General features: G+C 39.5%; 1 protein-coding gene across 1 annotated transcript in view; it reads left to right on the top strand.

Moving 5' to 3' along the window:
* The first annotated feature begins 2,287 nt into the window (after positions 1-2,287).
* COL1A2 (collagen type I alpha 2 chain) overlaps positions 2,288-13,804 on the top strand; it is a 35,846-nt gene continuing 24,329 nt past the window's right edge. The window contains exons 1-12 of the mRNA XM_015066536.3: positions 2,288-2,507; positions 5,025-5,035; positions 5,686-5,700; positions 6,344-6,379; positions 7,571-7,663; positions 8,943-8,999; positions 11,782-11,826; positions 11,914-11,967; positions 12,058-12,111; positions 12,427-12,480; positions 12,901-12,954; positions 13,449-13,502. Coding sequence (XP_014922022.1) covers positions 2,438-2,507; positions 5,025-5,035; positions 5,686-5,700; positions 6,344-6,379; positions 7,571-7,663; positions 8,943-8,999; positions 11,782-11,826; positions 11,914-11,967; positions 12,058-12,111; positions 12,427-12,480; positions 12,901-12,954; positions 13,449-13,502 — 597 coding nt within the window. The 5' untranslated portion in view covers positions 2,288-2,437. The remainder of the gene's footprint in view (positions 2,508-5,024; positions 5,036-5,685; positions 5,701-6,343; positions 6,380-7,570; positions 7,664-8,942; positions 9,000-11,781; positions 11,827-11,913; positions 11,968-12,057; positions 12,112-12,426; positions 12,481-12,900; positions 12,955-13,448; positions 13,503-13,804) is intronic.

Genomic DNA, 13,804 nt, shown 5'->3' with positions numbered 1-13,804 from the left:
CCAGGGCCTCCCACCAAATGCTGACGACTGACTGCCGGCTTCAACCCCTGCCACATCAGCAGGGAAGGAGCCGGGCAGCATTTGCTATTTGCATCAGTTTCTAGGAATGTGTTTCAAGTTATCAGTTTACTCTGCAGAGATGTTTTTCTTTTCAGTTTATAAATGTGTGACTGAAATTATATTTCTCTAGTTCTTCAAAACTAGCTGAGCATTTTTTTGCTAAAAGAGAAATTATGGTGGCACTTCCAAAAAAGGTTTTCCGATTTGAACTATCCGATTTGACTGTGGAGTCCTCCTTGTAAACACCCTCCTAAAACTGACCAGACACCCTTTCAAATTCCTTCACTCCAAGTTACTTCAAAAATTCAAAGTTATCTCCCCAGTCAATGCCTTTAATTAGAATAAAAGAAAGGGTCTATTACAGCTTTGGTTGTTCTCTTGTATTTCCATTAACCTGTTGGTTTTTAAGTTTCCAGGCTGCAACCAGTTTAAGAACATTCAATCCCTTTTGTTTATAGAGGTTGCTGATGGAGTTAACTTAGGAGGAATTCTTCGGTAAAGCACAGCCAAAAAAAAAAAAAAGAGAGAGACGAGTTAGGGGAAAGAAGGGGGCAGGGGGGCGGGGTGTGGAGAGAAAGGAACTGCTGCCCACTCACTTCTGTTTGGCGCCAATGAAATTGACCTAAAGATGGCTCTTTCGAATTGACTTCTGGGAGCCCAAGACACTCTGAGTGGCACCAGACGGCCTCATGGGGGTGCGGGGCAAGCACAGTACAGTCCCAGACCTATGGCCTTTCCTCTGGGCCCGCAATGACATCTCAGGAGGGTTGGGAAAAGGGCCATCCACTGAAGCTGACTGCACCCAATCAGTATTCCACAATCTCCGACTTCTCAATGAGGCCTTTCACCCTCCTTGCTTCAGGGTCAAGGTTGCAACTCCTCCTCCCACTGCTGGAGAGCAGAGAGTGAGTGGGATGGGGCCAAAAGGGGAGAAGGAGGTTGGGTGTTGAGGAGAGAGTTAATATCCACATTGATGAGAGCGCAACTTGGAATGTTACCAGAAAAGACTGCCCTATCCCAAAGTCGAATTGGAAGTCTCTCTAGATGGGCTAGGCATTTTCCCCAAGGTGTGGAGGGGAGGGGAGGAAGGCACGAAGGTGCTTAGGCATTGACTGTAAGTAGGGTCAGTGAACGCGCATCAGGGTCCAGAGGCATTGGTGGACTCAGTGGAGAGTTATCCGAGTCCAGGCTCCCCCTGGAGCTGGTAAATCTGGACAAGATGTCTGTGGAGAAGAGGAGGTGGAGAATGGAAACCTGAAGCGGAGGGGACAAATTCTCCACTGCAACCTCAGAAACGAGAGACCCCATAAGACAGTCATCCAGGTCGTCCATTGCAGTCATTTTGCAGGGCCAGATGATCTCTGAAGCCTCAGCCGAGAATCGGCCTCAGCAGAGGGAAGCGAGGAGGTCGAAGGATTTCCCCAATAGCCGTCTAGTCTAGCGTGCGCAGAGCACATCCTCCCCCATCACTCGTTGCCACGCTGCCCCTAGCGTGCTCCCCCCACCTTCCGGACACCAGGCGTCCTGGGACTCCAACCCAACCCTGCACAGACAGAAACCCCTTCTCACCCTATCCCGGGGCCAGAAGAGAGAGAGAGCGTTACTGATGAAAAAGCGGGCGCACACACGCCCCAAAACTGGAGAGGGGGTGGCGGGAGGGAGCAGGAGGAGGGGGCGGGGGCGGGCGGTCTCCGCCTGCGCCACGCTGTCGAATCCCCACTCCCTCCTCCCTAACTTCCTCCGCGCCCGACCGGCCCCCTCCACCCTGCGGGTGGCCCTCAGGGCACAAGGTGAAGCAGGGCTGGACAGCTCCTACTTTGATCTCCGGGCTCCCGTCCCCTCTACAGCTGCCCGGTGCCCGGAGATGGCAAATGTGCCCGCGTCGGTGTCTGCAGAGCGCTCCGACGTGTCCAAAAGTGTTTCCAAACTTGGAAAGGGCGGGGAAGAGAGGGGGGATGGGGAGGGCGGAGGTATGCAGACAGCGAGTCAGAGTTTCCCCCTTGAAAGCCTCAAAAGTGTCCACGTCCTCAAAAAGAATGGAACCAATTTAAGAAGCCAGCCCCGTGGCCACGTCCCTCCCCCCTTCGCTCCCTCCTCTGCGCCCCCGCAGTCTCCTCCCAGCTGTGGCTGCCCGGGCCCCCAGCCCCAGCCTTCCGATTGGTGGAGGCGCTTTTGGAGGCACCCTCGGGCCAGGGAAACTTTGGCCGTATAAATAGGGCAGATCCGGGCTTTATTATTTTAGCACCAAGGCGGCAGGAGGTTACAGCTAAGTTGGAGGTACTGGCCACGACTGCATGCCTGCGCCCGCCAGGTGATACCTCCGCCGGTGACCCAGGGGCTCTGCGACACAAGGAGTCTGCATGTCTAAGTGGTAGACATGCTCAGCTTTGTGGATACGCGGACTTTGTTGCTGCTTGCAGTAACTTCGTGCCTAGCAACATGCCAATGTAAGTGCCTTCGGCTTGCTTGGGGCAAACGGGGAAGAAAGGTTAGATGGGTGGGCACCCTGGTCGGAAGAAAGAAAACCTGGTACAGCTTGGAGGCAAGGCTCCCTGGCATGTGGAGAACCACCGGCATGGATGAAAACATGGAAATTATTTTAGAAAATGAAAACATAAAAGGCTCAGCTCTCTCCAAAAGTTAGGGAACTTTTCTCTCAACTGAAAGTGAGTCTTAATTTGATCTGGCTCCTCTAATTAGTGAAGCTCAAAAAGCAGAAAGTCTTTTTCCTTAGGATGAGACATTAACAGGCCCCATAACTGCACTGATGCCCACCATGTAAAATCTGAGGCCTGCTTTAGAAAGCCCTTTAATTTCGTAATATAAAACTCACCCCACTATGTAAATCTGGACTTTGGGCTTTTCTCTTCTGGGCGGTTTAAGGCTTGCCTGGATGAGGATGATAACTATGAGGCGCCCTCTGGAGGGAGGACAAGGAAAGCACAGAGGACCAGTCATTATGCTAATGGAATCCCCATGAGAGACTCTATGGGTTTACATATAGAGGTGACCTGCGTTTCTGATTGAAGCCATTCCCAGTAGCTAGTCAGTGTATCCTGGGAAGGAAAATGGATGTTCCTTGGAATGGATACACTCTGAAGAGTGAGATTAGCTTCTCCACGTATTATCTGGTCACGGAAATGGTAACTTTATTTAATTAAAATATGTTCTACCTTTTCTTGAGCCTGAGAGTTACCTCTTTAATGTGTCCTCAGTAACAGTCAGACACTCTGACCATAGCAAGTTGAGAAATATCAACACTGAGCTGAAACTCAAGAGACCGCGTTTTTTCCAATGACTTTGCCACTAATTTACCACGTGACCTCAGGCAAGTCAAACTGAGCCTTCTCTAAAATGCAGAATGGAGATTAGATGGACTCCAAGGCCACCTTCCAGACATAGGTTTTATGACCAGACTTCTATGTCAAGATAGAATGGAGAAAAGCAATCTGTTTTTGTCTTGAAAATGGCTGTCTAGATACCAGACAAAGATACTGACTGGATGGGGTATGAGGGGTGTCTGGCCACACCCAACACTCCAGAAAGTTTGCTCCACCCACATGCCACGGTGTCTACCATTGCATCATTGTTGGTTCACTTTTGTATGTGTGTTTTCTCCCTTTGTCCACTTTTAGTATACACACTGTGGATACTAAGGAATAATTGTATTGAAGAAATTCATATTACCAATTTTTTTTTATGAGATCTGAGGATGGGGGAAAGAGTTGGCTCCTAAAGAAATGATGAAAACAGACCTAGGAAAGTTTGAAGGTACAAAAGGCAACTCATCTCTGACCAACAGCCAACTACAATCTGGAATAAAAGTTACCAAACACACATTTCTTCAAAATGGCTCAGTCTGAGTAATTAAAAGGCAAATTTCCAAAATCATAAGGACTTCTGTTAATCAAGTTTAGGCCTAATTATTCTTCCTACTGATGGATACAATGAAGTAAACATATCATTTTCCTAATTTAAAAGTAATTCTTATAAATTGCCCTTAAATGTCAGTGCTGGATGTGGTCCACCCTCCTGAATTGTGACTGTTGTAACAGATGTTCTCACTCCAAATGACACACTTCTTGGCCACCTAATTAAAGCAATTTTTAGGGGTGATTCATCTTGTTGCCAGCTTGGCCACCCTTACATCCTGTGTTAACCTATAATTTTTATACCATAGGAGAGGAATTCAGTCTTTAAGGACTTACAGCAATTATGGCAAAGGGGGGGGATATTACTTTAGTATGTTTTTCCCATTATTTCTCAAGATCTTTAATCCACAGGTTTTCCATTTATACAGAGCAATTCCTTCCCAGGGACAAAAGTGATACATATTGTCAAAATGACCTTACCTAATTTAAGTGAACCAATTTAAAGCAAAATTTCAGATGTCCAAATGACTCCATTTTCATAGTGACTAATTTGCAAATTAGACCTTTTGAAAAAGGACCTTAAGAATGGTATAAATTCAGTGAAATACTAAGTAAATTTTGTTTTAAAAAAAGTCTGTTTCGATAACATAGTTCCCTAAATTTTCCCTTTTTTAGATTTTTACATATCAAAAACTATCTAAACCATAAATTATTTCCTCATCAATGTACCCGTCTTACTCACATTCAGTGATTTACTTATGCAGTTTACTAACTTAATTGCTACTCATTATAAATATCCTTCAGACACATTAATATTTAACAGCATTTATAAAATAGTAAATAATTAACAATTTAATTCAAAATATATTTACATATTAATATTGCAAACAAATACACTGCTGACCCCTGACATACTTTTGACCTGCATAATTTCCAAGGCATTAGAATATTCTTAATAAAAAAGAAAAAACACTTGATCCTTTAATTGGATTAGTCAATTTTATAGACTAATATACCTATTTGTTAAGCACTGTTATGGATCGATGAAATGATTCTAATAATTATGTCCCTCTTTTTCTCTTTTCTCTACAGCTTTAGAAGAGGTGAGTAAAATAATTTTTAGAATTTGTTTTATATATATATATATATACACACACACACACACACACACACACACACACACATACTGAGATTACTGTGGTCACACTAATGTCTTCTCTGGGGAAGGAAGAGGAGGCTACATTGGTGTTGAACAACCTGGATTCCCAAGAAAATCATCAAGAGTTGTGGTAGTCAAACTTTTCTGGCTGCCTCGAAGGCATCCACCCCAATGTCCAAAATGGGCGGTGCTACTGAATAAGACCACCCTTATAAGAACACTCCTAAGAAACAGAATAAATAATCTAGTGGAAGTTTGGGTTTTAAGCATCCGCTACTACAAAGCAGGAGACTTCACAGAACTAAAGAATCTTTGTTATTCCCTTGGAATCATTTGCAAGACTATTACTAACAAATTCTTAGCTCGTGAATTGAATTTGAGGCATAATTACAGATAAGTATAAATTTTGGTTCTGAACATATTTTATTTAATTTATTGGTAAAATTTAAAATCAAACTTTGAAATATTTAAATAATGGTACGCACAGTGTATATACTCTGTAGATATATTTGTATACTACACAGAACTGGGAGCCATTTTTAAAAACACTAATGCAGTTTTCCCCCTAATAATTTCTTACTTATTCTTTTCTAGGCAACTGCAAGAAAGGTAAGAGTCTCATATTTTCCATAATATCTGAAATGATCAGAAAGAACTTCTAATTTAACTAAATTTATAGTAGACTACAGAAGGAAAATACTTTGTCAAGATTTTGCCCACAGGAATATGCATTAGCTAAACCATAAAATAAAGTATCTTTGATGTTAAAGATAACCAAGCTTTATTATCTTCCAGAATTATCTCTAATTACACTGATATTATACAAACTGGTGATTTACATACTAAAGGAAAAAAAGACTTGTTTTAATTCTGGAGATGGAATGAGTATTATGTTAATTATAGGTAGTAAATGCAAGTTTATTTTAAAGGGCTTTGACTATATAAATATACTGTTAACGACGTAACAAAATGGTAATTTTATCCACAGAAATCATATTTCTAAAAATAGTAGTTATAATATTGGCTTAGTGACTGGAGACTATAGCCTGTAGTCTCCCAGTTTAAAAACATCCCATGTCATTATAATAAAAACAAAATACTTTTTCTATTGTATTATGCCACTTTTATAGCTACTTTCTAATAATATTGTGTTTAGATCAGTCTTACTGACTAATTATTGTCAAGAATGCTTGCTCGTTCACAGTTAATTGCTTAGACATTTATTATCGTGCTGTTTGTATCTTCCTTGTAGGGCCCAACTGGAGATAGAGGACCACGTGGAGAAAGGGTGTGTAATTTTTGAACTATTAAAAAGCTTTGAACCATATTTGAATAACTACATGTTATAAACTACAGGAAACTTTCACAGTTTATAAGAACACTATATTTCTTATATCTGGTGGGGCATCCAGATATTTGCACCACCTTTTAAGCAGATAATGTCCTACAGAAAAGGTGAATGAGCATTATTGTATATATATCAATAATTTTTTTTAGATCAAGACTATCCTTTTAGAAAGCAAAACTATTATAAGCAGCTATATTCTTTGCATGGTCTTTCTTTGTTTTCAGTTGACCTGTCCAACTCCTGTATAATGGAAATGTATCTACCTACCACCATACATCCTCTCTTTTCACATGTTTTGTTTGCTTTTCAAGTAAGGTCTCTTACGTAGTCTGGTAATAGAAGTGAAACATCAGTCAACAACATGTTTCTGTGTAAATTCATAAATGTGCAAGTTAGGCTTACGATTTATTCATGATATTCTTAGATCTCCCTGCTATACTTATTTGGCATGTATAAATACATGCTTTTGCATTATATAACACGTTTGCCAGTGTATAAATACCTACATCTTATATGTGTTGGGAAGTACAGACTAAAATGTATTCCATTCAAACAATGTGTTAGAAGTAGCAATATGTCGGTAAATTATCCTAACAATGTAAATAGTGTTAATGGTAAGAAATCTGCAGGATTTTCTATCCTGTGATAAAGTGACTTTATTAATTGTGATATCAATTAATCTACTGTTCATACATAATATATCAAAACAATTGAATAAGTTCATCAGTCTGAAACTGACAATCAGTATACATGGTACATCGCTGTGCACTCTTTTCCATATGAAGTTTATAGAATACTAAATTGTAGCTGTAATTTCCATCTTTGTTTGAATACTGGAGCTCCATTATGAGTTAATATTCAAATCCTGAGATAGCCCTCTTCCAGAGGAACTACTCTGTCTTGTGTCTTCTTTGTGTGCCAGTCAGTAAACCTCCTTCTAAGAAAGACCCATGTCATAAGTGAATTCCAATTAGTGACAAACAAATATGGCGTATTACATTTCCTTACCACTTGCACGTTGAAAGAGCTGAACAACTGATCTTACCACATGTGTTCTTAGGTCTTCTTTTATATGTATAGATTTCTAAGGGATCTGTCTAACCCTGACCTAATTCACTTTTTACAAAACAGGGTCCACCAGGCCCACCAGGCAGAGATGGTGACGACGGTATCCCAGGCCCTCCTGGCCCACCTGGTCCTCCTGGCCCCCCTGGTCTTGGCGGGGTAAGGTGTCTTAAGCACTGCTAACTTTTAGCTAACTTTAGTTTTGTTATACCTCTATTGGAAGAAGGTCCATTGTGGAAGTTATTTTTTAGCAGTTAAGGGAGAGTCTACTATTTGAATATTAGTACATTTTATTTCATTTCTTTGGTTTCTTCATTCAAGATTTTGCTTTGCCTGTTCTCTTTGTGAGCCCTTGTCAATTACAGGACTGGTCTTTGTGTTCACTGAAGGTAGCTGCAGTCCTCACAACTATTATTTAATTTGGGGATTTAATATCTTTCATCAGTAGGGCACAAATAAGAGGTGTTGCATTATTAAAGAGTTTGATTAGATTGAATTATAAGTGAAATCCCTGATCTTCAGCAATTTCACAAACATCCTACTCTTTTTATTCTCCTTGGCTTGAAGTCTGCTGAACCAACATTCAAAGTAGTTTTAGGTTTAATTTGCTTGAAACTAATTTAAGAAAAGTACATTTCCCTTTTTCATTAATATCTTCCTTTAGCTTTATGTCTTTAACAATGGTATGAGTGCCAAATGGCCTCACTGCAGGAAGGAAAACATATTTGCTTAATTGGTTAGCACTATGAATCAGAAGCCTGATTCTAATACCCAACTGTATGCCAGTAAAATAAGACCTTTCTCCCCCAAAAGATCTTATTATGATTGCTTATCTACTGAGTGCATTAAAAAGCACCTTCTTTAATAGATCTACTACTATAAGAGAGATCTTTAACAGTAAAGTTATTACTGTGAACTATTTTTTAAAAGTTTAATCTTCCAAGGGGCATTTTAATTTAATTTTCCTCTAAACTTGAAAACTCGTTTTTGAAACTCAAGCATGAAAAAGGTCTCTTAGTCACTTTGGGTAGTTCTGGAGGAGCTGGCAAACAGGTGAAAATACAAAGGTGACCTCTTGTTCTCTGTGTAATTTATCAGGGATCCCCAGTGGCTTAAAGTGTAGAAGGCTCCCCTTTCTCAGTGTAGAGGTTTTAGGGGGTGGGAACAGGGGAGGGGTGATGGACAGGGAGGGAAAGGGTTTGGAAAATAAGGTAGGGAAGCTTCCCACTTCAAACCAGGTGTGGACTAAATTTTTTTAAACTTGTATTTTTTTCCTCACTTTTTAGGAACTTCATTCAATATGGAATTATAAACTAACAACTATATAAAAATATTGCTCCCTTTTAAACAATAATGTAAAAATCTTCACAAGTAGAATGAGAAAGTGAACTATAGGGCCGGTATTTATAATGTATATAATTTTTTTTTTCCTCTCTAGAACTTTGCGGCTCAGTATGACCCTGGAAAAGGAGTTGGCCTTGGCCCTGGACCAATGGTATGCTTATCTCTTTTTATCTTAACCAAAACAAAAAGAATTTGTTTTTCATGTTAAAAATTTCATATTGCCATTTCCTTAGCTCCCGAGGTTAACACTTAATACTTAGATCAGATAAAAGCAGCAATTCCTTTTGTATTCAAATGTATAATAATCTGAGCCTAGATTCAGGGTTCACTTTTCTCTACAAACATGTTTCCAATGTGTAAATAATCTCTGGACATAGTAACCATGACTTAGGTAAATCAATTTAATTCAAAAGAGTGATCATTCTGATTAATTTTTTTACATCCTTTGACCTTGCTCAGAATTTTAAGCAACCCGTAGAGGCACGGACCTATTAAGTTCTATAAACTTGCTGGAAAGGAGCAACAAGTTCTAGTCCATCCTGTTTGTTCTATAGCAAGAGAGTTTAAGCCCTTTCCCTTTAAGGCCATGGAAGTGGTTAATGGCAGAATTAGAATGTCTGATAATCAACGACATCATGTCTCATGTATCTAGTACTTGAATGAAACATCAATTTATTCAACAATATTTATCAGATGCCTTCAATGAGCCCAAACTGTATTACGCACTAGGGATGCAACAATGAATATGACAGAATCTCTCCCTCCCTCAAGGAGTTAACAATACAGGAAATGTTTCTTTTTATACCTTTCAATAAAAATACCCTTTTTAGTCTATTAACTATAAACCAAAATAGAAGAGAATTTGAGTGCAATTTAGCATTCATATCACTCAGCACACACAGTTAGCAACATATCCATAATTTGAGTAACATCTAGAAAAGTGTCTATATGATTATGATGATGATGGTCTATCTCTAACAAGTGAACCTTCCAACAAGCATTAGTGAGATGTGTTAGCAAAAGGATGATATGAGCATGCAAAATATATACTAGTATGTATAAAATAAAGGAAAAAATTGCTGGAACTAAAAATATTAAGTTGATTAAACACTGCAGTTTTAAAGTTAACATCGTCTTTAAAATATAAATTTTACCTGGACGATGCATTCGGTGCTCTATCTTCAAAAGAAGATGTTTGGCTGGACCTAATGGTCCGTAATAAGCTAATACACTATAAGGGCAAGATAATATTTTCTGTAAATTAAAACTCTCACTTGAGAAGTAATGTGCCTTTAATTGATGATTTCCAATTTCCTGCTTTGTCCTGGTAATTTAAAACATCCATATGTGAAATGAAGAAGTAGAGATTTTCTTTGGCTTTGTTTATATTGGATATTTGAAATTAGCCATTTTAGCTAATGCTGGACATTAGTCAGTTTTAAAGCAGTACCTATGTCTCAAGAAGAATCTAAAGGGGAAAAAAGTAAAACACTAATAAAAAAAAAAGCCTGCATAAGCCCAGAAAATTAACATGGATTTCAGATTCCCCTGACTTTGGAACCTTCTCTGGGGGGCATAAAACAGTGTGTTTTACTTTTAAATATCAGTGAAATATAATTTAAGCTTTCACATCCACACAGTCACAGACATATGTAATCAACAGATATGTGGCTCACAAATAAGAAGATAGGCAGCAATAAAGTATTAAAATAATTTTCCATGTTGGAAAATCAATAACTATAAAACCCCACAGGGTTCTTCTCTGAATTAATGAGTAATCATGGTCCGTCTCACAGCCCCCGCAAAATAAACTACCTTTTATGTAAATGAAATTGTTGCAAATACGCAGAAAAATGAATAAATATAATTAAAAATTCATGGCGTCAAAAAAAATTATTTTTAACGTGTACCTAAACAATCATTTTGATTGAAGAGTGACAGTTTCTTTTAATGTAGAAGCAATTTCTAAAAGCAAACAATTTTTATAATTAAGATGATGTGCTTTTTAATAAAATCTGTATTATTTCACCCTAGGCATTCATGCAGTGGGGCAGACTTTCCTGTAGAGCCCCCATCGTTGATGTGTCACGAATAAATTGCCCTAGACTTGTCTATGCAATATTTTCAGCGTGAAGGAGCTGGCCCCTACAGGAGAGCTTGCCCAGGCATTCATTACTGCACCGGGGAGTCAAGAATGTGGAGCTAGCTCCCAAACTAGTAATGCTGCTTGACTCTACTTGTGTGCTGCAGAATGAAGAACAAAAACAACAATCTGCCATTATTGTGGGCCACAGTTTCAGGAATAATATTAGATCCTTCCAGGAGGATGTTTCAGTAATATTTTCTTTTTCCTTCACCTCTCACTACATCTCCTTTTGTTTGACGTTTTCATTGGTCACCAACAGCCCTTAAAGGAGCTATAAGGCTCTATAAGGAACCTCCCTCTAATCATTAAGAAGGACTTTTAATCCTTTTCAATTTATGCCTCTTGTGCCAATAAGCATATCAATTTCCTAGCTGGATATGACATGCAGAAGTGACATATGATCGAGGGAATCCAAATGGAAAGGCTTCGCCAGCTGCATAGAAGGCGGTCATGTATTCTATACTGTGCAGAGACGGATCCGCTTCATGGCATTAGAACCACCTCAATATGCCCAATTGTGTGCGACTGTCAGGAACCAGTGGTCACCCATCCAACTGGGTTCTGATGATCTGGGTTAGGAGAAGAAGTGAGAGCAAAGGCAGAGAAATCGTGGAGGAAACGTGGGTCCCTAAGAGCTTCTTTGGGAGAAACAAAAACTATGAAATAAAACCAGGATAGTTCTCTTCATCTGTCCATCACAAAATGTCTATGGCAATACTGTACTATCCTATCTAACCCAAACCAAAGCCATGAGAACTTATCAGTGCTATGTTTTTCCTCTTTACAGGGTTTGATGGGACCTAGAGGGCCTCCTGGTGCATCTGGAGCTCCTGTAAGTACTGGAAGCTAGTAATCTCTCTCAGGCAAAAAGACAGAATTAAACAAAGGTGCGGAGCATGACATCTCTGTTTTCTTTTAGGGTCCTCAAGGTTTCCAAGGACCTGCTGGTGAGCCTGGTGAGCCTGGTCAAACTGTGAGTACATTTTTTCCCCTTTGTGGTAAAGATTTTTTTTTCAAGAAGTTTATTGATGTAACCTTGACGAAATGATTGGTCTCTTCTTAGGGTCCCGCGGGTGCTCGTGGTCCACCTGGGCCTCCTGGCAAGGCTGGTGAGGATGTAAGTATTTACTCATGAGCACTTGCAAAATGCCATTTAAATACTGCCTCAACAGGAATTTCTGGATTCAAATGAAGTATTTTGCCAAAAGCTGAATATGCCTGATATAACTCTCCCCATCTGGAAAACATTACTTTAATGAAATCTTAATTTGTTTGTATTTAAGGGAATTAGTTGTTAATTAAATATATATTTGGACCCACATTTTTATATGATGCCTTTTCCGCCTATTTTAAACACCAAGATGTTCCAACTTCCATCTGATGGCTTAGCAAGAAAAGCAGCTAACCTAACTATGATGTTTTCATGTTTTAGGGTCACCCTGGAAAACCTGGACGACCTGGTGAGAGAGGAGTTGTTGGACCACAGGTAAGATTTATTAGCCCACTGTATACAGTCCAGACATCAGAAGCATCTCACATATAAGACAGTTGGTAAAACTGGAATCAGTCTATATGGCCACATAGATGTTTGAACGCATGCACCACTCACTGAAGGCATCTGACAAATCAAGGAGCCTAGTTAAGGATGCATACAGTTTTTATTAATGCAAATAATGTCGTCTTAATGATAGCAAGCATACTATAAACTAAATCATGTTTTGTACAAATACCATAGTATTAGTTACTCAAATTAGAGCAAGTTAATTTGCGGATCTGTGCTTTAAAAATATCCCAGCCATTGATTCCAAGCTTGAACTTCCATGAGAAGAAGTACTTTGGAGGGAAGAAATCATTGTTTTTTAATTGAGAACGAAAACATTTACCTTCTTCTGTGTTTCTTTTTAAGGGTGCTCGTGGTTTCCCTGGGACTCCTGGACTTCCCGGCTTCAAGGGCATTAGGGTGAGCATATTCTTGACCCAGAGGAAAGAAAATGTTGATTATTTTTAGGAAAAACCTCAACTATATTTAAACTCCTGGGTGACACATACTTGCTTCCAAATTCCTGGAATTCACCAGAGTGAAGAGAGTGAGAGAAGAGGTCGGATGGCTGGGAAGTACAGTGGGGTATAGTTTGTTCAGTCTGTCCGCAGCTTCCAAGAAATGAGGATCACTACAGAGAAAATTGTGTAAAAGGCATATGACTTAAGAGGTATTTATAACCATCTGAAGATCGTAAAATGATTAAAGATGGAAAGAATGTGAGAGATCATCTAGTTCTATATCCTTCCCTTTCAAGCACAGGGAGGTTTAGCGACTTACCTGGGGAAACGGAGCAAGTTTGCTGGGCCCTGGACACATTGTACTGAAGCGGTCACCAGATTCACCCAGGAGGTTTGGATTTGACCAAGCACTATAATGAAATGGAATTTTAATCATAAGAATTTGCATTTCAGGGACACAATGGTCTGGATGGATTGAAGGGACAGCCTGGTGCTCCAGGTGTGAAGGTAAGCACCAAACCAGAAGCATTGTTTTTAAAACAATTGACTGTAATTCCCCATCACCATCAGAAAGTATATTTTTACAGAAGACTACTCATATTCCAAAGAGTATCTTATTTCCCCCTCAGTACTTCAGAGCCCTTAATGGTGAGGATACAGGATTCTGTGACAAAAGGCCAATTATTAATAATATTTATTTAATTTAATATCTATTAAACAGTTGAGATAAAAATGTCAATAGTTTCTTCCTCCATTTCCTCTCCTCCTGTAATTTCACCTGACCTCTGCAGCCAAAATAAAAGTAAATA

The sequence above is a fragment of the Acinonyx jubatus genome, chromosome A2 (assembly GCF_027475565.1).
Source record: "Acinonyx jubatus isolate Ajub_Pintada_27869175 chromosome A2, VMU_Ajub_asm_v1.0, whole genome shotgun sequence".
Taxonomy (NCBI): Eukaryota; Metazoa; Chordata; class Mammalia; order Carnivora; family Felidae; genus Acinonyx; species Acinonyx jubatus.
This window is presented reverse-complemented; position numbering and strand designations above follow the sequence as displayed.